The sequence below is a fragment of the Brachyistius frenatus genome, unplaced genomic scaffold (genome assembly GCF_029030835.1).
Source record: "Brachyistius frenatus isolate BFR_SWC_R1_liver_20210118 unplaced genomic scaffold, ASM2903083v1 Contig_99, whole genome shotgun sequence".
NCBI classification, from domain to species: Eukaryota; Metazoa; Chordata; class Actinopteri; family Embiotocidae; genus Brachyistius; species Brachyistius frenatus.
The window spans coordinates 860721-887500 of record NW_027210698.1 but is presented as its reverse complement, the minus strand read 5'-3'; the positions used below and the strand labels follow the sequence as shown (position 1 = coordinate 887500).

General features: G+C 42.0%; 1 protein-coding gene across 3 annotated transcripts in view; it reads left to right on the top strand.

Annotated features, from left to right (window-relative positions):
- Positions 1 to 26780, top strand: part of LOC138628349 (uncharacterized) — a 148420-nt gene that overhangs the window by 84725 nt on the left and 36915 nt on the right. For all 3 annotated transcript variants that reach the window (XM_069711347.1, XM_069711348.1, XM_069711349.1), the window contains one exon: positions 2934 to 3101. In XM_069711347.1, coding sequence (XP_069567448.1) covers positions 2934 to 3101 — 168 coding nt within the window. The remainder of the gene's footprint in view (positions 1 to 2933; positions 3102 to 26780) is intronic.

Genomic DNA, 26780 nt, shown 5'->3' with positions numbered 1-26780 from the left:
AGTGTCACCTCGGGGCAGGAGTTTCATTGTTGAGTGGGAGGTGAGGTTAGAAGGGTAACTGTCTGATGCCTTAGATGCTTCTCTGATAGACAGTTTGCTTTTATTTCCCTGAGAGGCTTTTGAAGTACCATGTTTTTTTGTTTTTGTCAGCATCTACAAGTATGAGTATGAGATTGTTGATTTTCCTCATGTGGGTCACAGGTGGCCAACACTTGTGTTTTGCTCATTGAATGTCAATGCTTGGTAATTGATTGCCTTGACATGTGAGAACCTCTGCAATAACCAAAGAGAGCAGCAGCACTTTTTGAAATGCTAATTGAGGAATATAAGCCTAATTCCACGCGGTGTGTATTAGCCGTGACACTGCGCTATTAGACCGGTTTTAGTATTCCGAACATGTCGGCTCTCTTCTCTCCGCTCTATCTCCCTTTTTCAATCACCCCATTTCTTGTTAACTCCATCAGCAAAGGTCTTCTTCAAAATGTGCACTCGGAGGTGAACACATGCATTCGGTTTGTTTATGAATTCGGCTCCGAAACCTCAACATATTTCTTCTGGTTCGTTAGCATTCAAAACAGCCCGTGCTGAATATGCTTCACCTTGAGCTGCCAAGTCATCCTGGCTGGTGTTTTGGCTGATGTTGGGCGAGAGCAGCCAGCACTAGGTGTGCAACATCCAATCACATGTAGCAGAATGAGGTCATTTCCACCGAGGAGGTGATCGATGTTGAATGTGTGTAAGTGACACTGAAGGCCTGGTGTGCCGTTAAACAGTGTGAGACACAGAGGGAGGTTTTACGCTCCGTCAGCATGTTGCCGCATGGTGATTTATCTTTTCCATATGAGCCTCTTCACATATCTGTGTTTATGTTTTTGTGTGTCTGTCTGTGACTGTGTGCTTATGTGTTTCTGTGCACCTTCAACGGGACATTAAGTTATACATTGTCGCTGTCAAATGGAAACGGAGTGTCTCCAAAATGTCAGAAAAGCTGTCAAGTTGTCAGAAAAGCAGCCATGTCTGCAACCTGATGACAGTGCAGTTCGATATCGCCCGATAAGTTTTGAAAGGGCTTCAGAAAAATCTCGGAATAATTTTAACCGTCAATCAGAGTAAAAACACTTTAATTATTTAAACTCATTGTTCACACAGGAACAATTTTATGACCATAGGCCTGAAGATCGTTTCAAAAAGCTGATATGTTGAATTCGGTTCCATTACTAATTTCATAAAATCCATTTTAAGAAAAAGAAAATTACATCGCACATTATGATACAAATCTTTAGTTTTCATGCATTTTAGAGGGGGAGAGCGATATCCTGTAAACACCTCACAAGTTATCAGTAGGTCCTAGCTTGATACAGACAAGCCTACACTTACTGCAACACATGCAAATTAGATGTGTACATGGCCTTAAATTAGTTTGAAAGGAGTGAAATAAGGTGCTCTAATGTAAGATTTAAGATACTTTAGTTGAAACTGAGTGACTTTATCTATGTGGGCGGGCTGCCCGAGTGGAGGCTATGCCAACTGCTGTGGCACTGACACCGAGATTTATGTATGTGCAAATGGAGCAACATTCATACATTTTAAGGTGAAAATGTGTTGATGTGGATGCAGTTTAGGTATCAATTGGCATTTTTCGCACTATATACTACTGAACCAATTTGATTGGAGGATAAAAGTATTGTCATTTGCTGCTCAGCCCTATTGATGACTTTACTACCTTTGATCAAATAATTAATAACAACACGGACAAGTTTATGGCACAGCTACAGTAAACTGTTTTTTTTTTAACTAATTAAATTATCAATTGGCTTGAAAGTTGTTTTTTTTTAAAGAATTGTCACCAAGATATGTATTAAGCATGACATTTTACAACGTAAAAAAAAATAAATCAACTGAACAGTTGATTTTAAGGGTCGTTGGGTGGCAGAATTTACACAAACAGGCAAAATATACAGATAAATCTGAAATAAGGCAGTACTGGTTAATCAATTGGACCAACTGATGTACTGGTCTATTGTTGTGTCTAATATGTTTTTACGTGTCTCCAATGGACAGACCAGTTAGTAAAGTTTGTAACAAAGAGCTGAAAAGCATCAGAACCAAACTTCATCAAATAACAACTTATTAACATTTATAGCTGCAGGCCTAAAGGCTGACTGGAAATCAAGGTACCCACAACCTTTTATTAATGACTTACTAATAAGTGTGACGGCCATCTTGATGGAGTCTTTAATAGAGGGTCATGACTTTCTCACTTTATAATAGGCAGTCAGGGCTGCTGATAAAAATGTTAATAAGTCATTAATAAAAGGTCATGGTGTCCATTAGGATTCTCACTTCACCACTTCATTGGGTATTTAATTCAAATTGGCTGTATGTGCTGTTTTACTATTGGAAAGCACTTCACCCAGTTGTCCCTAACTTTGCAAGTCCTTAATAAAGACCTATTATATTGCAATTATCCATTTACTCTGCCCATAACATGTGTTAATATTTTCAGAAATAGCTTGTTTCTGATCCTCAAAGCTAAATAAATGATCGTTAAACATGATTATGTTCAGAAAAACAGCTTGTAAACACTTAAATTCAATATTATAAAGTGGTACCTCCAAAGGGCCTAGAGATGAACTATCATGGTACAATTATGTAATAATACTCTTGTATCTTTAAAAGATATTCTGTTTTTAAAACTGTGAATAGAGCTGGATGAGATCCAGAATTTGCAGCGAGAGTGCACAGGCCAGAAAGTGCATTTTGGAACCCAGGAGGTTCAGTGTCGGGTAATCATAGACTCATAAATATTGATCACAAAACCCTTTTAGTCTCCCACAGATATATTATGGTCATTCGGTGCTGTTTTGCCACAGTCAAAATCTGGTTTAAATGTTTAATGGCCACCCTGATGCTATTGTGTGTGTTTTTTGTAGGTATTCTGCGCACAGCTGTACCCGACATGGACAGGGAGACCCAGGACCAGTACCTGGTGATGCTGCAGGCCAAAGACATGGGCGGCCACCTGGGTGGATTATCTGGGACTACCACCGTCACTGTCAGGCTCACTGATGTCAATGACAACCCTCCACGCTTCACCCAGAGTGAGTCACTCAGCAGCTCATACAGCCACCCACAGCGAGAGAATGGCAGCCAGAAAAAAAGAGAGACAGCACAACATAATCAAAGAAAATGACTGTTATGGGCGTGCAGCGCTCTCTGCATGCACACATATGTACAGGAATTCTATGTATTGCTTCCCACCTACGAGCAAACGCGTCATTCCGGTTCACAGTACAAGATTGGTGGGGAATATCCTCATTAGAGCAGTGCAGTATCAAGTGAGCTGTCAGTCAATGTAAAGTAGCAGAAATTACTCTAAACTACTTTATGCTTCTCTTAACTTTCTCGTACTCATTATTTGAGAGAAAACAGACACTGGGCTGCACAACAGCAGCATAAACAGTATTTGTTTTGCACCAGAAGGCAAAAGAGCTCTCGGACATTTTTGACCTGCAGGTCCTGTCAGGATTTTCACAGCAGCAGTCAGGCAGAGGAGACTCCTGCAGGGCTGCAAAGTACCTCATCAAACATTCAGTCATGGATCTGACTCGCTTCTGCAAGATCAGCTGCTATTTCCAACTGCAGCTACCTCGATGTAGGCCGACCTAATTGGCTTCCTAATAACGCTTTGATTACAGTGAACTTAATTTCTCTGTTTGCAATCATGAAGTTATTTTAGTGTGAATGATAGATGAACAAGGTTTTCCTCCTCTGCACATTTGTACATTTTGACTTATCTTATCGATAAACTGTTTTAAATTGGGCCTCTTGTGGCCTGGTCTTCCATCACTTACAATAGCAATAATTAAATGCAAATTCAGGCACTCTGCAATGTTTACATCACCTTGCAATTTTGCCAAATTCCCGCAGATTTTTCCGCAAAAAAAAAAATCCTCAGTAGAAGCTTAGCTGAAGGTATTACGGCACAAAAATAACTCCTCATTTATAGTCAGTACGGCTCTTCAGCTGCTCCTCTCATTCAAAGCTCTGCTCTCATCATCACAAACAAGCACATGCTGCCTGACCAGAGGTACTGGAAGTGATGGGGCTTTTGGAAAATGTGATCTTATCATGGGAACAAGGAATACTGCATGTGAAACTAGTTTGAAACCCACTCACTAGTCGTGATAGACTGCAAGCTCTTTGTTTTTGTACATAGTGTGTGTTGAGTTAATATGATTTCTAAAGCATTTAAAGCCCATATTTCGACAGATGATTGAGCTCGTCTTAATTTTGAATTTAGATTTTTTTTGTTGCAATTTTGAGATCCATAGTTATCAAAATTAAAAAAAAATAAAAAGATTAGAGCTAAATTATATCCGTGATTTGCAGTATGCTTATCATCATAGGAAGTCATAACATGAGTCTTTATTAAGTAGGAGTTAAAAATATATTTTTTCTCGGCTTGCAATTTTTGCTAATTTCTCTTAAATCACTTAAAATTCTACAAATCACCGCAATTTTTAGGAAAAGTTGTGGCAAAATCAAACATTTTTGATCGTAACAATCTAAAAAAATACTCCTGGAGAGACTGCATAATACCTGCTGGTCACCATTTAAATGTGATGAATTATGAGACATTGTTGGACATTATATTGTAAATCTTTATTTTAGTTAAAAAGGCAGATGTGCTGGCTGAACTATGCAGCACTGCTCACCTCACTGTTTGTCTGCCTCTGTTGCTGGATGGAGTACTGTGTGTGTGCACGTCTGTGTCTGTGTGTGTGTGTGTGTGTGTGTGTGTGTGTGTGTGTGTGTGTGTGTGTGTGTGTGTGTGTGTGTGTGTGTGTGTGTGTGTGTGCGCTTGTGTGAAGCCAGTATCAGTAATTCATTCTGTTTTGCTATAACGTTTAAAAACTGGAACGTGTGTCCTTTATTACCTTCGAAGGGACGAGTTGGTTCGTCGTCCTCTGAACGATCAAGGACACCCAGTAGCTTTGATGGCCATAGCTCTTGTCATCCTATCTGCTGTTTCTCATTTAGCCAAGCTCCGTCTCCTCCAGTTTAATTGCTGACGTTCTTTCAATTAATGGGAAGAGAGCAGAAGTTTGGATGTAGATTTTGAACAATTACCACTTGATTTGGGTTTTTAGGAGGGCTGATAGGAAAGATGACTTAAGTCCAAATCGTATTGAAATTGAAACGAATAAAGTTATATCACTTCTTTCATATATAAGTGACAAATGTTGTAAGGATGGGTGATTTGAAGAAAACATTTGAGCAGATTTGTAATTTAATGTATTTCCTCTAAATTGAATGTAAAGTAGTAATCTCAAAGTTCTCCGTTTTGTTTTCTTTAGTCACTCCTATGGCGATAAGTAGTAATTGCGGCTTTTGGACTTCATTGTCCAGAGGGCCATACAGTGTTGCCAGTGTGACATCAGATGGTTTACATGTCTCTACCTTTGCATTGTGATTTTTTTTTTAATAATTTTTTTTTGCGGGGGGGAATGTGGGCACAGTGCTTCAGCTGGTAGACTCGTAGATTGTTGCTGTGTTCCAAATGGTGTATTTACATACTAACACTCACTATTTTGAGTGCACAAGTGAGTTCACACGGTCAAGTACAGAAGCAGGCAGTGTGCTACGAGTACCCGGATGATGCACTGAAAACGGTCCAAAAACTAAGTGTGAAACGCTGGACACTTTCCAAACTCAACGGGTTACATTTCACTAAGTACCGCCATACTGCTGCTGGACAGAAGACATCAGCATTTTTATTGAGTGCTTTAAACAGAGGGCACAAAAACACATTCCTTTCTGGGTAAATGGGTAACGGGTGATGCATTCAAATGCTACAGTTATTTCTGATAAATGCAAGAACGGAAGTGGGCGATTTGAAACAACACTACTCTGTTGAAATGTAAGTACTACACAAGAACGAATACTAACACGCAAGAACACTATTTGTTGGTGTTCTAAGGGAAGTGCGTCATTTGGAACATATAAAATAGACATAGTCTCCGGGTCTCAAAAAGCCTTAACTTCTCTTAATGAAAGTCAATATATTTTTCCCACAAGTCATTATGGTGTCATCAGCTGAATTCCTTCCCTCTGATCAGTGTTCTGGCGGTCCTTCTATGGTGGTAATTCTATTCCTCGCAGAGAGGTATCTTTTTTGCGGCATGACTAGTTTGATTGACATGCTTGGGGTGGAGTCAGGTTTCTGGTATTGTTGGGTGGGGCATAGTGTTCTCAGTCAGATCCATCCCTTGCTCTTCCCCATATCGTCCAGATATGGTCACTTCTGGTTTCAAAAAACCAAGACGACAACAAACGAGATGCCAGAGTGGAGGCTTCAAAAAGGCAGTTCACAAACCAATGGGTGGGTTGTCATTAAGCCACTCAGGCTCATTCAATGTTGTGTTACCTCAATAGGATAGTGATTTAACAGACATTTATTTATAGGAAAATCTGAGATTATTACTTTAAGGCTAGAAGAGAAATGTCTATGAAGCAGAGTCCAGGATTATATTATTTTTTCTTGTGAATGGATTTTGATTTTGTAGTTGCCTGTTGTTGAAGTCCTCTCGGAGTTCACACTCGTCACTTAGTCAGAAATTTTAACTTGAATTAAATTTATTTAAATTTCAACAGAAAAAAAATTACAATTCAACCTACATGTTAATGGGATTCTAATATTACTTGATAATATTTAAATATAATCACCAAATTCAAAAGTGACATTTTATCCACTGATCACAGCTACATTTCGTATGTATTGTATCGTACAGTATCACATCAGTGTGTTCGGATGTGAGTTACGACCCAAGAAAGGAGAGTGATGAATTTTCACACAAATTGCAGTAAAGGTTTAGAGTACCTTCATAGCCTGTAGTAACAGCAACACTTTGTGATTGTGTTAAAAAAGGAGGACAAATCAGCCAACTTACTTGCTGATTTTAAGAACACCTTCATGCACCTGTTTCTTTTACAGCACGTCCTTACTTTACTTCTCTCCCCCTGCAACTCTTTCGTGCCCCCTGGGGAGCATGCTTTACAGTTTGAAAACCTCTAACCTAGATCATTTTTCTAGTGCAAGACCCAGACTGTTGGTGCTTTTGAACAGCAAAAAGTAAAAGTTACACACCCAGAGAGTGTTGTGTTTTCTTCGATCAAAACCAGCTTTGGCCCTCGAAACAAAGAACCAAGGATCTTTTTTTCTTCTCTCAAAGAATTGTGTCTTCACACATTTTCAAATCTCTATGTATTGGAAACTCTTTAATTTACTCAGTAGTGAACTTTAAATTAAGATTTTTGATGTTCACCAATAAAATGAGAGGGATGTAGTGCTCTATGTAGTATTCTATACAGGTCAGGACTTGCACCAGTTTTTTGACCAACACTGAATTAAGTTTGAGATTTCAGTCTTGCCGGCCAAATTGCAACAGTGTCCCTTATGAATTACATTCCCACACAACTACATTATTTTTCAAATTTTTGTCTTCATGCACAGTAATCTCTGGCTGGATCGGAATAAATGAATGAAGCGCTGGATGGATGGTGGGAGCACAACTAGCACAGCTCCCACAGAGAATCCAGGGTTTGCATCCAGTTGTTTTTTCTGTGGTTAGATTTCAGCAACAAAAGCACATTGGTTTAAGTCAGGAAAAGTTTAGATTTTAATATAATGTAAATAAAGGCGTTATGTCTCAAGTCATGGGAAATTTATGTACCCCGATCTTTCCCTTCCCTGCTGCAAGTGCCTGAACTAGTATTGTACGTCACAAACGGATAACCTGGCAGAAACATATACATTGCCAGTTAACACATTGATACTTTCAGTATTGCAACTTGCCAAATACTTTCCTACATATTTGATTTCACTGTCAGGTGGGTGAGGATTTTTTCTGTCCAAAATTCTTAACTGCAGTTCCTGAGGGGAAAACCAAAGGTACCACCAAAAGCCCTGTTGTATTAAATGTATTGTATATAGAGGAATCTCTTATTGCTACCACATATAGGCTACAGGATAATTGAAAGGTAAATAACATGGCAGTCCAGCTAGCCTGCATATAGAGTACAGCTTTTTGTATGTCAAACCAACAAAATATAAGAATGGCCAGTAATTGGCAATGGTACACCATTTTTGGACGTAGTTTTCACAATACCAATAAGTATGGTGTGATTTCATTATACAGAATCTTCATTAAGAACCATCTTGAAGATGTAATTATATTTTTTGCTGGACCACAACAGCAAGTCCAGCCCTATAAACACCAATGTCTGTCACAGACTGAGCGAATAAGTGTAAAAGTTACACCATTGAGCGACTGAATGCCACAACTTCCTGTATCCGTTTAAAATGTAAAGCCTGCGTTTCAAATGAAAAGTTCTCTTATGTTTCACACATGGTCCAGCCTTGTACTAGGTTTTGACCTGGGTTTAGTCTGATCTCTTAATGTAGTTATTAAATATGTGTGACTGTTCAACTCACCCGCTACAGTACAAAAACATAAATATATACTGTTCTAAAAGCACACGAAATACTTACTTATTCAGTATATAACCTCACTAAATAGAAAAAATATATACATAAATAATAGAGTGGAATGGCTGACACACACGCACACGCACACATGCGTACATACACATCTTATAGTAGAAAAAGAGAAGCAACAGCCATTAACTAAAGCTAAATTATATCCCTAATTAGATGTGTTTTCCCAAAGCAGATTTCTCATGTTTTGCTGCCAATCTGTAGTAGTCCAGAATGACATGAAGCCTGCCAGAAACATATTTAACATTTTAACATGGTAACACAGTGGGAAAATAAAATAGTTTGAAGCCAGTTATGTAGGATTATATATTACATTGTAGAAATGTTATTGTATTTTGGCATGAGTATCCTCTATCACAAAAATACTGGCAATTGACCCCCTGCCTCCATAGAATGTAATTTCTAAATGCCGAACAACCAAACTGAATCCAACTAAAATGTTCACATCCAAAAGCTTGTCAAGACTATTAATTATCTCAGTTTAACTCTTTGAAAATCACTCAGGATTTTGATATAAAACTGGTGTCACAGAATAGTTTTTTTTCACATCTTCATATATTTGAATGGTAAATATGAACATAGCAGAGCAGAGTGCATGTTGATGCAAGAAAAAATATGTCTGGAGTTGTATGTGATGAAGGTTTCTTGTCCAATAAAGCACTGGCTTTAAAGCCAAAATTGAACTAATGATGTCCTGGAGAGTGGGGGGGGAGGGAGGGTTGTTGGTCGAGTTGAACCCCCATCAAAGACGGTGTTTTTGGACCGGGCTGCACTCAGGACTGGAGAGCCTGTTTCAGTAAAACTGGGATCATTGTGGTCTGTCTGGGTGATGAGCAGCCTCATGGTGCCAGTATCTGCTTTGAAACCGAAACCTCTCGGCTGCTCCCTTTTCTGGTACCGCTGATGACTCCCTGCATGTGTGTGCTCTACTGAATGCACTGATGTTAGCCTACACCCAGCGGTTTTGTGTGTGAACATGTTCCCACGTTTTTTTGTTTGTGTATGTCTCTGTGTATCTCTGATCCGCTGCTTGCCATTTTATTTCTGTGTTCCCTCACGCACTCGCGCTCCTTTGTGCTTGCACGAACACCATCAAAGCCAGCCACCCCGCCGCTCTACTCAATTACAAACCCAGGCTTTTAAAAAGACACCCTCAAATCCGACCCCCGCGTCTCCCAAGGTCAGCACTGCTTATTCCTCGTGGCATTTAGCAGAGGGAGAGGATTACATTGGAGCGTACGAACCAGGTATCAGCTGTACATTATAGCCTCTACAAGAGAGAAAAAACAGGTCCTGCTTTGTGGGCTTGTTTCTATCCGAAACACGATTCCAGAAACCAAGTGGGTTTGTTGTGTGTACGGTTTTGAACACTGTCAGGGGATTTGTTATACCCGGAGGAGGCAGGAAAGAAAAAGCAAAGTAGGCTACCGTACAGATTGTTTTTTGGTTAAATGATAAGTGGAAAATATGGGATATTTTCAGATGCTTCATTGGCAAACATAATGCTCTAACCACACTTTCCTTTGGGTCTCATTATCAAATGGCAAACACGACGCTCCAAATGTATTTGGACAGCAACACGTTTTTTGATGTTTTAACTCCGTGTTCGTCGGTGCAAGAAAAAACTTTAATTTTCGTTTCATCCATATCAAATGCACTTTTGAAAAGGTACAGGTTCTTCTTGAACATTTTAAGGTCGCAATTGCTTAGACACAGTCAACAAAGTCATCATTTTTAGTACTTGGCTGAAAATAATTCATTATTTGAAGTCTTTATCCCAAAAATATCATTGCATGTGTGATAGTTTCCTCCTGTTTAAACATGAATACTCACAGGACTATATTTTTCTCATGGGGCCTGTTTTTCATCACAACTTGTCAGAATGTGAGCCAATAAACCTTTTATTTCAACACTCCTGCGCTAAATGTGTTGTTAACACGCAAGAAAGAAGTAAAAAGAAACTGTGTTAAAGAGATGTTTCTGTTGCCATCGCACATTAGCTCATTGCCTGATTAAGCTGTTAATTATGGTAGTGCAGTGTGGAATACATGGATGACTAATTGTCTGAGAGTAAACAAGGGTGTTGGGTATCAAATCACACCTCAAATTGTCAGCTTTACTCTTCCGAAGCTTCAGGAGAGGTACAGCGGATGAGTCTCTACTCCTCGTGGTAATCCATAGGGAAATTAAGATGATAGGACTGCCGCGGCTTCGTACTAACTTTGTAGTCGGGCCATAGTGTTGTTGTTGTTGGGATGATTTGAAATTTCAGACCCTTGTTTCCATGTAGAAACAAGGGTCTATTTAGATGTGTATTTTCATGTTTACAATGGCTTGATAATTTATGGCTGTGTATGCCATAGCTGAATTCTCTGGGATGAGTTGACGAGTTAATTTATTACAAAGACCAACCTTTTTATTTTTATTTTTTTTGTTCTAGCCACTCAGAAAAGTAGGTTATTTAAGAGAATAACATGCCTGGAGTACTAAGATGCTCAGAGAATACTGATATTATTATTAAAAAGTGAAATAGTATTCAGTCTTATTTTGAGTCTCTTAAGGTCTTTTTTTATTGGATTTTCTATTGTACAACAGAATAGGTTTCCATTAAATTTTATATCAACTACATCAAACATGGCATCCAATTTTACACAGCATTCCTCTTTTCTACCTTAATTTCACCTCTTCTATATGGTACAGGAAATATAAGATAAATATTGCCTTGAGGTTTTAGCATTTTTCACTGTAACACCTGAGGAAATGACACATACGACAGAGCAAACAAAAAAAACAAAAAAAAATGTGCCTTTGACATCGAAAACAATAAAAATAAACATGACCCAGTTCTTCCTGTTGCATGAGAAGATTCCCAATGCTGCAGTTTGTTAGAAAATAATGCCATATTATGAAGACGGGCATCAGTGTCAGGTTTATTCTCCCAGGACCTCAGTTAATTTGCTTCTAATAATCACAAGCTGATGAACACATATTAATAACTAGGGTAAGATCAGGGAGTTTGTTTTTTTCAGCCAATCATTTTAGCCCATTTGGGATAACAAGAAACATTATACTGTACATAAGACATAATTGGTCCGTGTTGTCTGGTAATGATCGGTGTAGCGTTGCCGCAGCTCACCCGTAATGATGCTCCTCCATTTTTTTTCTCCAAGTGGGAAAGTTCTCTTGAGGATCCACTCATGTCTAGCTTCAGAGATGAATGGTTCCAAATGTCATGCAAGAGAGACAAGAAAAACAAAGGATGTTGTCTTATTGAAATTTACGGTGGATTGATTGATTCACGACATCAACTCAAAGCATCGTTATGATTTGCTATTGTTTGCCCTGTTAAAGTCACTGCATTACACTATTAAGACAATCGCAACAGTTCCTGTAATGTTTAAAATTAAAAGCCTTTAGGCGTTTCAAAAGATAGAAACTATTAATCTCTCAACAAGGCTTTTATTCTGAAACATTTGCAGGGAGGTGTTGTGATTAAAATCAAGCAAACACACTGTAGGTGAGTGATCCAGAACAACCAGTGAAAAAAGCAGGAAATATATTGTTGACTTAATTAAATTGGAGCAATGGAAATACACATTATTGACTATTGTGTATAAATTTGCCTCCACAGAGGTTACACAAAATTAGAAATATGTGCTCTGGTACAATACACACCTGTCAAACCTGAAAAATCAGTCACAGCATCATATACTTTGATCTCCTCTCACTGGCGTCTTTGAATAACTGGATATTTTAATGTTGATTAATGAACAGCCGAGTAAAAGTACAAGATATTCCAAGGGTCCCTGTGCTTTTTTTTTTTGCTTTTTTAACACAAATATTCTATAGTATATTCTAACTTTTTATGTTGGTTTGAATTTAATCAGAAAAGCCTTCCTTGACATTGCGAAAACCAGTCTGAGAAAACAATCCACAATCTGAACTTCTCCTGAGCTTTCAACCACTCATTACACCATCTTTATCTGGGGATAGAGTTAACTCAGTTGACCACGAGAACTGATGGAAACAATATCATATTGTTAAAAGCTACAATGAAAGCAAGTAAGTGGACCATGAGATGGAGAAGTTTTGACAAACTTCTGCGACTTGAATTTTACACTGGTATTAGTCCCCTCCTCTCCAAACTTTCTAATCTTACAACATCCTCAAATACAGTACGGACAGATTTCTTGAAGCTCATTGCAGTTTAGTTAATGAAATACAGTCCTCAAAGTCCTCAGGCTGCTCACAAAGCTTAAGTACTTTTTTCCACATTCCTTTAGTTTATTCTCTTTATACCTCCCAGTTTAGAAGTGTGAGATCATGATAAGAGAGTCTGTTGTAGTCCCTATTGATCCCAGCGGCTGTAATTATGTTCTAACATAAAGCGACACTCCATGCTCCATGCAGTGATCCAGCTGTTAAATGGGAACAGTAAATTCCTAAAGACATGATTACAGTTCTATAGATTAAAAGAAGAATCTCGTCTTTTCACACCCAGGGATCCAAAAGCAGAAAGACAATAAACATGTACCACACTTTGGCTTCAGCCTGAAGCCGCTGTATTAAAACCTTCTTAAAAGGCTGTCTTGAGCTGAAACTCTATTTTAGATTTAGGATGCTTTGCTGTCTGTGGTCAAAATAAGAGGATGACTGTAGTGAGAAGGTGTCAGATGGTGTCATCCATTCCAATGATCTCCATTTGAATCAGACACAGTTTGACCCAATTTAAAATATTTCACAGGCTGGCCAGGACATGGTTTACCCAAACTCTATCCAGAATTTGACCCAACCTGTAAACGGTGCAACAAAGACCCATCAAACCCCTTACTTTTTCATTTTAGACTCACCCAAACAAATTTTCTCGCACGTGCAACAAGGCCGTAGATCCAGAGCCATGTCGGGCAGGTTTCTGGTGTTTCTCAGAGATCTTAATTTGTCTCAAGCTCAGCCCTGAGCTGTTGTCTTGTCGTTGCTCTTAGCAAGCCGTCTCATTCTAGATAACTGGAAATCTGCGTAGCTGCTGCTGGGTTGATGAGGTAATGGGTCATTTGAAGTAGGGAAAGCTCATTTACACCACTCGGTGTGTCGGGGGGGTGCACAAAAATAAATGCACAACTCTCATACTGAGCTGAAATGAGACGGGTGCACAGGAACTAAGAAATATTAGTTACTGGGCGTAACCGCAGTTCTATCAGTACGTCCGTATTTTGTTTTGTTTCTTTTCCCAAGACAATGGTAGGGGAAACACTGCTTCTACACTGCACGAAATACAACCTTTAACCATTGTTTGAATGACGGAGAGCCAAGGGAAGCCTACTTTGATACATTTAGGGGGAACTCTAAAACATTGTCCAGTTTTTTTAGTCATAGGGTACAGATTTAAATATTTGGTACAATAAAGTTCTTGAAATGATAATAACCTTTGTCACAGTTGTGTATGAATTCACTCATTAAATAGCAGTTTGTCTCCACTAATATCCACAACACTGTGTCTGTTCCTGCTGTGGCCATCTGTGCTGCACTGAAATCACTCAAATCAAATCCCAAGTTCACTTTGACACTTGAATTTCTCTTCTCTGAAACAGACAGAGAGACAGATGTCACTTAGTTCGACTGCCTGCTTACTTTTAGTAGTTGTAAATAAAACTTTTGGTTCCAATTTTCTACCCTTTGGAGGAAATAAGGACATGAGAGGGAAAGTGAAGAGACAAAAGAGAGAAAGTTTTTCACAGTAACCTTAAAATTGACTAAACTGCCGCACACGTCCTAGTGCGCGTCAATGTGACATATTAGTAGTGGTGCACTAACAGGGGTCCTCCAAAAGCCTCTATAATTCAAATCCGGCCAGTAATTGATTACCTGTTGAATCGCTGTCATTTTATCAGGTCTGTCTGTTTTGTTTCTGCTTCATGTATTCATTATTTGTATGACCTTGTCTTTTATTTCATTTATTGTTCCTGTTGGTTGTTGCCAGTCTCCCCTGAAAAACCCACAAAACCATTTGAATATACAGTATATTCAAACTTTTCAGAAAGGATACACAACCACATTCTTTTGTTGGAAATATCAGTATAGTGAAATGTCACTATGTATCGGTGAAATGCCAACATTTAATGAGTGATCTGGTCCAATCCTACAGATCTGGACACCAACTCTACCTCCTCAGATCAATCTGTCAAAAGGCGAAGCATTGAGTCAGTGCCTTGTGACGGTTCGATGGTTCTCCCCACACACACACACACACACACACACACACACACACACACACACACACACACACACACACACACACACACACACACACACACACACACACAACACACAAATAAGTTTCCAGATGCGTCCAGAGACTCTGAAAACTTTTGGCTCCTCTGCTCTGCCTGTGAGAAGTGTTTGAAAAGCTACAACTCTGCTCGGGGACAAGTCCACAGACGGACACACAGGTGCCGCTTTCTGCTTTTTTATGTGGATTCCAAACAACCTTGGCTTGCCAATGGTGCCACATAAAAATATTGAGGGAGCCATCACTCTCCCAGCAGTTTGATGGATGGAAAGATAGATGGGCTGACAGATGACTACATAGGTAGCACCGATACGATCAGTGTCATTTTATGCGCTGGGGAGATGAGAGGGAGAGAAGGGGCGCGATAGAGGGAGTAGTTCAGAGAGGGCTTCATCATAAATATTACTAATTCATTTCCCTGGAGAGCGAGGCTGTAACAGAGAGAGGCTGAATGGGAGGAGACAGAAGGAGAGAACCAGGAAGGAGGTGTGTGCCACATCTTTGTGTGCTCCAGTGAGTTCTTTTTCCCCTGAAAGAGCAAAAGAGAAAGATGGAGCAAAGCAAGGTGCGATAAAGTTGTCAGAGGGGGTGAGACAAAAGGAAGAGGCAAAGAGGGAGTGGGTGAGAGATGGCTCAGAGTTGAGTTGAGAGAGCGAGGAAACAAGGAGATGAACGTACAAGAAAGGAAGCGGGGGAGGGAATGAAGTGGAGAGAATCGGAAGAGATGAAGAGGGTATTATGTCCCTTAGTGGGAATAGGACAAAAAAAAAAAAAGAAGAGAGTGAGGAGGTGTACAGACAACAAAGAAGGATGAGTGGGTGGGCTTAAAGTATACTCACAGGTTGGCACAATGTCTTAACCTTGTGTATGTTCTTTACCTGCAGCCCAAGCTTCCTTCTGCATCCATTGAGATCTACCTCAATATTTTTGGCCTCACACACATACACACACATTCGTGCACACCTGTGTGGTCAGTCAGAGGTGGCAGACTTTGTCATCTCCTGTCAGGCCCAGAGACACACATACAGAAACACGCACGCACACACACACACACACACACACACACACACACACACACACACACACACACACACACACACACACACACACACACACACACACACACACACACACACACACACACACACACACACACACACACACACACACACACACAGAAACACACAGAAACACACAGAAACACACATTCCTGACTCCCACTCACTCAGTGTGCATTCTTCACACACCCGGTACCCCCGTGTCCCTTATCACACGCTCTCCCATCTGTTCCTGCTTTAAAACACCCTTAGCGCACAATCAGTTTTAGTCAGTGTGGCAGAAAGTGTCTGTGCTGAGAAATCCCACTTGTCAAAGCGTTCACTTTCACAGACCCACCATAAACTACTGGAACTATTCATAATGAACATTTGTGCTCCCTGCCAAGCAGTAAATTCCTGCCTGGGGTCAATATTGGCCATCAAAGTCTCTGCAAATACTCTTCTTTAATTAGGCTTTATACAATATTAGTGCTGGAAATATTATAAGTAGAACAGAAAGGAGCGTAGGTTGCCGTTTTGTGCTTTCTATAACAGTGACAATAGAGAGCCACCACTGCTCGCATCAGCCGACATCATGTCCTCTTTAGCAGCCCAATCACATTCAGTACAATCTAATGCATATCGAAAATAGCTTGTGTCCCCTTCAATAGGGCATCGATAATTAATTTAGTTAAATGCCATGACTAATGTGCATTTGTGGACTAGTAATGGGTTCATCGCAGTTAAAGGGACACGCACACGGACCAATCTGGTCCAGCGCGGCCGCCCACGTCCCCGCCGTCCCGTCCAATGATCGCCACCCACACGCGCCTGACGTCTGCCATTGTTTGGAGCGGTGCGATAAAGACATGAAGCCGGCACTCTTTTTAGAATGCATGAAAGCAAGTCCTGGGGGCAAGTTCAGCAAAGCGTGAAGGAGGGAGGAGGGAGAAGTCTGGATGGAGGTTGGGGGGGGAGAGGAGAAGGAGGAAAGCTAATGGTTTTGAAGCGACAGTGATAATCAGGCTAACTAAAAATCACTTCATCTCACACAGAGCTGATGGGATGCTGGGAAATGGAAATCCAGCAGATTTTCACTGATGTGTTCAGCTGCACACAGATGTGTCTGTCTGTTTCTGCATCTGTACAGGGTCCAGTTTGGGACTGGCGTGTGATGTATTATTGACAGCTTTGGCTGATTATATAAAGACACCCCTGGAGAATTCACATGCAGTACATATGTAAAAATGTGTACATGCAGCCGGCTCCAGGGCGGCGAGATCGCGCTGAGGCAAATACTTTCCTGAAATGGCTCCACCTTTTATCACAGCGTACAATTAGGCCTGCCATTGCGGGGCCCAGGAGATGACGCTGGCACAGTACAGAGCTCTGCTCGGATAGATTCCTTCAGGCTTTCATCCTACGTGGGTATGAATGCTGCCGCAGCCCACTAGCTCCATTGTGTGTATGTGTCTCGTGACCAGCAGTGTTAAAGTAGCAGGGTCAGTCTGCCTGCTGGGTAGCTGCTTTTTGTTCTCTTCCATCTTCTTGCACTCTCTTGTTCTTCTTTACGTGCAGCACACACGCACAGCTGCTCTGACATGTCGAATTGGCAACTCCGAGTGAGGAATCCGCAGGCAGAGCTTCGACTGACGAGCTTTTCTGCCACAATCCTGTGCAGCCAAAAGATCCTGTGAGCGGAGATTCATCGGGCGGTAATCGCCCCATACAACACGAGGTTTCCACAAGACCTACATGCAGGCAATCCAGCCTTACGGAAGCCGGAAAGGGTCTTAAATTCTCCACACTCGGAGAATCTCCATACTCACAACTTTTCTTGCCATCACAGAGGAAAAAACTGTGAAATTTAAAACTTCATTAACCCCCCCCAACAGGGCCATATCTCTCCCCGTTTCTTCCCCCGTGTATCAGATTTGGCTTTTGTGGAAATTAGGTGAATCCATCACACTTTCTCCAGCGATGCCCAGACCCTCTGCTTGTAGCGAACACACAAGAAACGCAGTGAGACAGGGTGCAAAGAGGCTGTCCTGACAATTTATTTTTATTTTTTTGCGTCACTTTTTCATCTGACCTGGCAGAGTGCCCCCTCACGCAGAATAATAGGAGCTAAAGCCATTCTCTTTTTGCCGAGCCATCAGTGAGCCATGGAGAGCCAGGAGAAGAGGAAGTCATTTCCATGTTAATGGGAGCCTTTCCAGCAGTGTCGAAACCTCTCCCTCTCTCCTCTCTTTCCATCCATCGCTGCTTCCTGTCTGTATTCTGCTTACCTACCTTTACCTGCTGTTGTCCCCGAGCACTCAATCCCTCTCCTGTTGTCTTGCAACGTTACCTTTCACCTCTCAGCCTCTGTTTACTTCGTCTTCCTTCCTTTCCTCTCTGCCGCTCTCTTTCTATCTGTCGAGTTTGATGAATGGAGTCGCTGGACTGTGAGCGGCACATCCTCAACAGGGTGTGGCGAGCCATCGCGAGCTGTCTCCCATCAGTGTGTTTGGATGTGGTTTTTGGCTTTTTTTGGTTTCTTTTTTCTTTCAGTTAGGCTGCCTTTCGTGGTATACACAAGCAAATCCAAACCCCAACAAGATGGGTTCTTGAAAAAGACATGGATAGACAAGAGCACTGTTTGGGAGTCTCTTAAAGTCCCTTATCCCCGGCTACTGGGGAACTATGGCGATGTCCGCTCGGCTGTACATGCACAATCCCCATCTAACCCTCTGAAAATCCCCGAGCAGCCAACTGAACACGCTCCCCGAGGTCTTTGGCATCCCCTGCTGCCCCTCTCTGCACTCCTGACCCTGTTCTCCCAGGGCTCCTCAAAACACAGCTGGAGGTGGGCCAGCATGTCATCCCCCCCCCCTGAGATATGCTAAGTGGCTCTATCCACTATATGGTCTCTGTCAGGAAAACGGCGGTGGGTAAACTACTCTGCCGCAGGGGTGCAAAATGAATCGCCTCAGCCCTGCGCTCTCATCCCTTATACATAAAGGCAGCAAGGCCAAACTCAGTTCTCCACCGACACTTTACGGCATTCTTATAAATCATAAACACACCCTGGCACTTTGGGTAAACAGATGATCATTGTGCGAGCAGAGCAGGTACAAAGTTTCCTTCGGAGGATGCAGACGTGACGCCCAGACGGACCCTGCAGGGTCTTGTTGGAATCTGTAGCTTCCACTTGTTTAAATGAGCTCCAGACAGACAGGAACTGCTCGTGGTTTGATGTGTGTAAACCAAACTTTCATGGATTTGAAGGAGAAGTGCAAAAGGAAGGAAGGGCAGAGGTGGGAAAAACAAGAGTCGAGGTTGGAGGAGGACGGGAGGCATGTCCTGAACATAACCCCATGTAGTCGCTCGGAGGAGAACGCACATTTTCATCACGGCTCCCACATTATTCACCGTGGAAAGGTGCTCGCTTTGGGTTTCAAATGAAATTGTCCGACTATATTTTTCTCTGCGAGTAGTGTTTTTCACTCCCCATTTGAAAGCGGTGCACCTGCACAGTCATTGTTTCTGCAGAAGTGTACCAAGGCTCCCGCGTGGTTTAGCGCGTTGTAACTGCTGCACTTGCAATTATGGGTTCAATTCTCACCAGGCTCGTTTTTCTACGGCGTGTGAATGCAGAGTGAACTGCTTTGCATAAAACACGCAAAAAAAATCAGAGAGGAGAGTGTCAGCCTCCAAAAGTCATCTATTACACATAAATACTCAAATATCTTTATCTATGTTAATGCAAATAAATGTATTCACCTCACAAACTGTACATTTATTGTCATAATGTGAACATCTGGCACCATTATCAGCAGTTATTCTAATGTGGGTTAAATGATAATAATTGCAATAAAAACACTGGTTTGACCTCATTTTTCTGAACATCAACCAAACTTCTCTTCCTCCTCTGATATCGTGCACCTCGGCTCGTCACGTCTTGGTTATTTAAAAAAAAAAAAAAAATTGTTATGGATGTTTTCCATCACCTCTCTTAACCTCTGCTGTCTGTGCTGATCTCATGAGCTGATGGTGTCTAGGCAGAAATACGCCCACACATTCGATGGGCGGAGAGATATTTGGTAATGACAATGAGATCATAAAGAAACCCCGCCGTGGAAAATACCAATTCATTTTTCAGAACTTGTGCAAGGTTGCAAAACAAAGAACATGCTCCCTTCGCAAAAACGTGCAGACCTCGCAACTCCGTGGCAACTGCTAACATCATGCTAACACGATGCTGGGCATCACGATGGGTCTGTCGCAGCCAAAAGTTTCATCGGAAAAAGTCCTCGATTGTCTGTACAGGTCCTCAGACGACAGTGCCTTGTTTTCCAGTTACTCAATCTGATGTTGTGGAAAAACGAGCTGCAAATCATGGCTTTGTTTATTCTATATTTTAAGAGATATGTCTATGTTGCTACAATAAAGTTCCCAACCCTGTGTTGCAGAACTAAGGGTAACACTTTATGCATGATTCATGCATAAATTCCTGCATTACTTTAGCATTACTTCATGCATTAATACCTCATGAAATCATCAGGAAGTAACACGAGTTCAAAGTCATTCATTCATGATCTCATGATTTATTGAGCATGATCAAGATGAATTCTTTGGAAAAAAAATGTTTTTAGCACTGAACCAAACTCTGCAGCACAGAGCACAGCCGGTTAGCTAGCGTCTAATAACAGAATGTGATGAGCATCGGCAACTTGAGGCGTCTAGCGCTGGGTTGTAAATGAGGCACTCAGGGACTATGAGTTATAATGTAGCATCTAGCGATAGCATCCATTTGAGGCGTCAACAATGGTAAATTGAAGTGTCAAGCGATAGCTTCCATATATGGCGTTTGGATAACATTGGTAAATTTCAGGGTCTAGCCATGACTTGGATACAACTAAGTTATAACCCAGGTTAGACTCTCCTCTAAACTGCATAAATCTAGAGATTTGTACTGGAATGTGTTATGTATATACTAAATATATATTTAATAAAATTGGTATAGAAATCATTTTTTAAGTCTTTGAACAAACCCCAGCCCTATATGTTATGACACATACAATAAAAGGATCACTTAGTGCTCACATTAGAGACCAGATCTGGCTCTGCCTTGTAAAACTATAAAGATACTGTAGGTCATGCAGCTAGGTCAAACCACTACTTTAAATTTCATATGCTTTCGTTTTACTGTTTAAGGTGCGAATATGAGCGAGTGAATGTTAGCCTGCCTGTGACAGACGAACGACCTGTCCTCGACCTGCCTCTCGTCCAGTGAAGGCTATATAAAACATCAATAACCATACCTAAATTACCTGCCTCTACATGTAAAGCCTCCACATAATATTGTTGCTGTTTTCCACATTTTATATTTTTCTACTTCAGTGACGGTCAGGAAAAACCTCATAATCATAATTTTTACTTTGCAGGAGTGTCATAAAATGGAGTAGTCCTAGTTCTTGCCGAAAGTCAGTAAAAAAAAAAAAAAAAAAAAAAAAAGGCTTTATAAATAACTCAACTGTGAGGTGTGAGGAATGTTTTCAGTATTTTTTTGTGCCATTTCAAGGCGTGATTCTCAGATACTTGATAAAAAAAAACGAGCCCTGATTGTTTTTCCCAGACTCACTGGGATTACGTAAAGCATGTAATCACAATAAATCACTTTGCACAAACAAGCGTGCACAATATTAAATTTAGGGGTTGTTAAATTCTTCTTCTAGGTCAGGTCTTCTTCAACTCACAAATTGATTCCTTTTGTCTCGAGAGGAGGCATTCTTCATCAAATCCATGTCCAGTCTTCCATCCTGCCTCCGGGCCGGTACAGCACCTTGTGTTAATTAAACCCGACCTGTGGATTTGACTGCTCTGCACCGGCGAAAAAAAACCCAACAAAAAAGGTTTCTTTAAACCATTTGACTAATTTCATCGAGCTCTAATGCTCGGTTGTAGTTGCAGAGAGTAATAATGATCACAGCGATAACCTAAACAATTAGGTAATAGGCAATAATTTCCAATAATTGTTATTTCCTAATTAAGTTTTACATCTTCAGAGCTCAAATAAGAGATGGAGAAAATGAAATGAAAGGAGAAACTAATTAAAATGGAGGTGGTTAATACCAGAACGCTTTTTATCCTTTTATTTTCTTTATCCCTCTGTTTCTCTTGCTCTGTATTAATATTTCATCTAAAGTTCAGTGCTTTCTGCTTCAATAGACAGTAAAATCACTGCTGGAAACATTGCTCTCAGTCACATTTCTCTCCTTCTCTCTCTCTCTCTCTCTCTCTCTCTCTCTCTCCCTCTCTCCCTCTCCTTCTCACTCACAGCACCTCCTTCATTCGCTTTCAGTCCCGTGTCGTATTTCTCTGAATTTTTTTTTCTCTTTCCCTTCAGCTATCGCTGCACATTTTCCCGTCTCTCTCGTTTTTCACTATTTCTTGCAGGTGGAGGCGAACAGGCGGCAGCGGGTCCAACTGGTTTGAGGCAGCTGCAAACTCCACTTTCCCTTCTCTTAGTCATAGCAGTCAGTCATTCAGCCAGCCAGCCACTTGGTCAGGTTATCATTTTGTCAGAGTGGCTCCCGATTCGGCCAATGTAAAGCCTTTTAGCCCCTCGGTGTCCCGGGTATGCTGGTGCTGCCATCCTGGTTCCAACCTTGCAGCTAGAATGAAAGCGAGATGAACATACAGTACATGACTTCTGAGAATACTTTAAAGAAGTTGCAGCAGAAAACTCCATTACAGGATACAGAAGTTATTAATACATGTGTGCTTCATTTTATCCTTGTCTGAAAGAAACCGGCGTTGATTCAGGATCGACGTGAAGAGCTGCAGTCGATATTGTTGAGAACTGTTTGCACTTCGAGCACCTGGGCTCACCAACGCCAGCCTGCAAATACAGACATCCACATACTAATGGATTAATGGAGACGCACACACAGACACACACACACACACACACACACACACACACACACACACACACACACACACACACACACACACACACACACACACACACACACACACACACACACACACACACACACACACACACTCAGGTACACCCAGCTTTTCCCTCCTACTCCACATGGCATTAGAACAGAGCTCGGTTGTGGCTAATGGCCTGCCTCTCTGCACAAGTTAAACAGCAACACGCGGCATTTTACGCCGCTTGCCCCAGAGCCCGCAAAGAAAGAGATCTACTTTATATCATTATTAACCCCATTAGCACCAAGAAAGGAGGCATCACTTTCACTTTCTCTCTCGCTGCGTTCAGTTTAATTTAACCCCGTAGTGGCCGGGCAGGAATAAAAAAATGCAGCAAACGCAGCTTTGTTTTCACCCCCCCCCCCCCCGCCCCCGCCCCTTTCTCCTCTCGTGATGGTGCTTAAATCACACTCCACCCGCCTTGATTCTCCCCTCTGTCTCTCTCTGGCCTTTTCCCTTAAGCCCCTCTTGGGCATAAGTGCCTGTGGGATGGACTCCTTCTAAAAGGATGCAGATTTTATGCAGGCTATTTTCAAAACCAGTGTGTCTGCTTTAGCCTAGCTAGACATTTTTTTAATGACTCCCCTAACTCGACACCTTCCACCGCCACCATCACAAGAACCACGTCTCCTCTGCTTCAGATAAGATGTGTCGGAGTCACGGCCTCTTATTTTTTATTCCCACTCAATCCCCCCTCCGTCCTCCTCTCCTCTCCTCTCCTCTCCTCTCCTCTCCTCTCCTCTCCTCTCCTCTCCTCTCCTCTCCTCTCCTCTCCTCTCCTCTCCTCTCCTCTCCTCTCCTCTCCTCTCCTTTCCTTTCCTCTCCTCTTCCCTCCCCTCCTCCCTCCCTCTCCTCTCCTCTCCTCTCCTCTCCTCTCCTCTCCTCTCCTCTCCTCTCCTCTCCTCTCCTCTCCTCTCCTCCCTCTCCTCTCCTCTCCTCTCCTCTCCTCTCCCCTCCCCTCTCCCCTCTCCTCTCCTCTCCTCTCCTCTCCTCTCCTCTCCTCTCCTCTCCTCTCTCTCTCTCCTCTCCTCTCCTCTTCCCTCCCCTCCCCCCCCCTCCCTCTCCTCTCCTCTCCTCTCCTCTCCTCTCCTCTCCTCTCCTCTCCTCTCTCTCCTCTCCTCTCCTCTCCTCTCCTCTCCTCTCCTCTTCCCTCCCCTCCCCTCCCCTCCTCTCCCCACCTCTCCTCTCTCTCCCCTCCTCTCCTCTCCTCTCCTCTCCTCCGAGGGCTTTTACAGCACAGGCCCGGTCCACACTTGTCTTCAAAAAGTGGTTCCCCGCTGGTTTCTCACCCTCTCTGTCCCTCTCATGTTGCATCTTTCATTTCACATTTATCTATCCTTTTTACAGTGACCCCCCTCTTCTTTCAGCACATCCCCCCATCTCCCCCGCCATCTACCCGTTTGTCAATTCAAGCTCTTTTTCTGCACTTTTAAACCTGTATTAAACCCTAGCCTCCCTAATTAACACTCACCACCTGTCATTTTGCCTCACTTCCAACTAATCCCCCTTTGCCAGCGTGGCCCCGATTCACCCAATCACCGACAATAAGCTGGCAGTCTCCTGTCAATTGTAGCATCTCTTAGTGAACTCCGGTTTGACAGCAGTGGTGGGGATTCAGAACAGCCTGATAGCGACTAGGTGAGAAAGACACATAAAGAGAGTGTCTTCTTTTCTGCGAAGAAGTGCCCAGATACAGCTCAGGCGGGCTTTCGATCTTCTCTCCCTGGCACAATTATGGCCATCTCAGCGGGGAGCACCTATATTAGTGAGACATGATGCATTGAAGCGGCGTGCCCATGCTGTTCCCCCACAGCCCGCTCTAATGGCTTTACCTGCTCGAACAAAGGCAGAGGACAAGCCACAGCCGCTCTCTATTTTGATCCGATGTGTGATTTTTATCAGGGACCTGTGCTGATTTTTGAGGATCTTTATGTGCACAATGAGCTGGGATTCTCTGCCTGCCACTCACCTTTTCTCACCGTCTTCTCTCCGCCTCTCCCCTGCTGGATCTCCCTCCTTTTCTTTGCCTCCCAGTCCATCACACGTTGAAATGATGTATGACTTGTGTTGCCAGCTGCTCTCCTGTGTGAGCAGAAAGCTGATAATGACTAGGTATAGCCTACTTTAGCAGCATCACACCCCCTTTGTCACTGTTCTCGTGGGCGCTCCCCGTGTGTGATAAGTGAGTGAGGCTGGAGGACTTCACCATGTATGAGTATGAACGCCTGTGACAGGGAGCGTTGTGCCCCGCTTTACCGTACAATGGCCCAGATCAATAGAAAGCGCAGTCTCTGACTTGTAAATAACTTTCCTAATTTGCTGTCTCATTAGCAACAGGCCTCTTTATGTTCGGGTTGTCTCTGCTGCAGCCTTCTGGTGCTGTGTCAGTCCCAGATGGTAGGCACGGTAGTCACACCACATAAACTGGCATTTAGCGTTGATTCATTGGCACACATTCTCCTTTTTTAGTGGGCAGACCCCTGCAGCCATGTGGGCTTCGGCGTATGCTGTCAGCAGCAGAATATATTTACTGAAGAGGTGGTTCGATCACGACTTTCCGACGTTTTGTCATGTCACATGAACTAGTTTTATATGATAGCAAGCCAGGGCCCAGTAGTCTATTCTTGCAGTGCAGCAAATACATCGAAATGTGTCGACGCCCAAACATCATGCAGGGGAAGACTGAAACTATAATCCATCCCAGGCCACTTTGTTCAAGCAAACCACCAGACCACTGATGTTGTTGGTTAAGTTGTTGATGTAACAGGTACCAGACTCATTCTAAATTTGGCCCAAAGCTTATCTTATTGGAGGGTTATTCAGATTACAAAATACATTCAAATTATTCTGTTTCAAATTGTCAGACAATTATTTTAGGAATCTGAGCCTGCCAGTGACAAAAACAAAAACTTTTCGAGGATGTACATTGACTGGGCACAATTGCCTTAAAGTATTACACTACAGCCCGTTTTGGGTCTGCCAGCTGAAGTGCTCTCACTCAATATTGGACTGGTTTCACAAATTGTTGGGTTATTATAAATATTATTGTCACTTGGACCCAAAATAATAGGAAAAATACTAGAATACTCCAGTAACATATTTTTTTCTCCATCTGGGGCAACAAAACAAGTTGTAAACACAGCATTGACCTTTGAAGTTGTCATAATTTAAAACATCCTGTAAACGTCCATATCAAAAATGTTGAAATTAAGTTTCCGGTTACTTGTTCAATGTAAGTCAAATGTTGCTGTTATTACTACTCTTTGCCAGCTCCTGAGGGAAATATCTCTCTCTCAAGCTGCTACAGGCTACACTATGCTTGCCAGCTAGTTTCTAACTGTGTCTGTCTGCTGCTTGGTGCTGAGCAGGTAGTTTACAGTGTTTTTTTTTTTTTTTTTTTTTCACCTTTTCATTGCAAACAACTGCCCGCTGCTGCTGAAAAATGACGCTTTGTGAGGAGTGAGAGGGAACCACAAGAATGAAGCTGTGGGCGGGACGACTAAACAATAAGCTAAAATCTCCAAAGCCGAGGGGAGCTTCAGGTTCGAGCGATGATTATTTGTACAATAGGTTCCCCACGATAAGCCACTTCTCTCACAATCTTTTCATATTTCAATTTGATATCATGTTATGAAAAATATTAATCATAACCACTACGCTTAGGCTCTGGGGGCCTAAATACAACTGTAAAACCATTATAAAGCATTACAAGAGTGAATGTAGGGATTATGCTGTTAGTGAACATGTTGTAGATACCCTTAGTTGCAACATTTTGAGAAAATGTGACCTCATTTTGTTAATAAATAAGGGCAGAATTATGTTGATCTCAAACATATTTGCTGTTGCACTCAGCATGTTTGTGCTTTGTCTTTTTGTATAACTAGTGCAGTGGAAGGAAAGTACTCAAAGA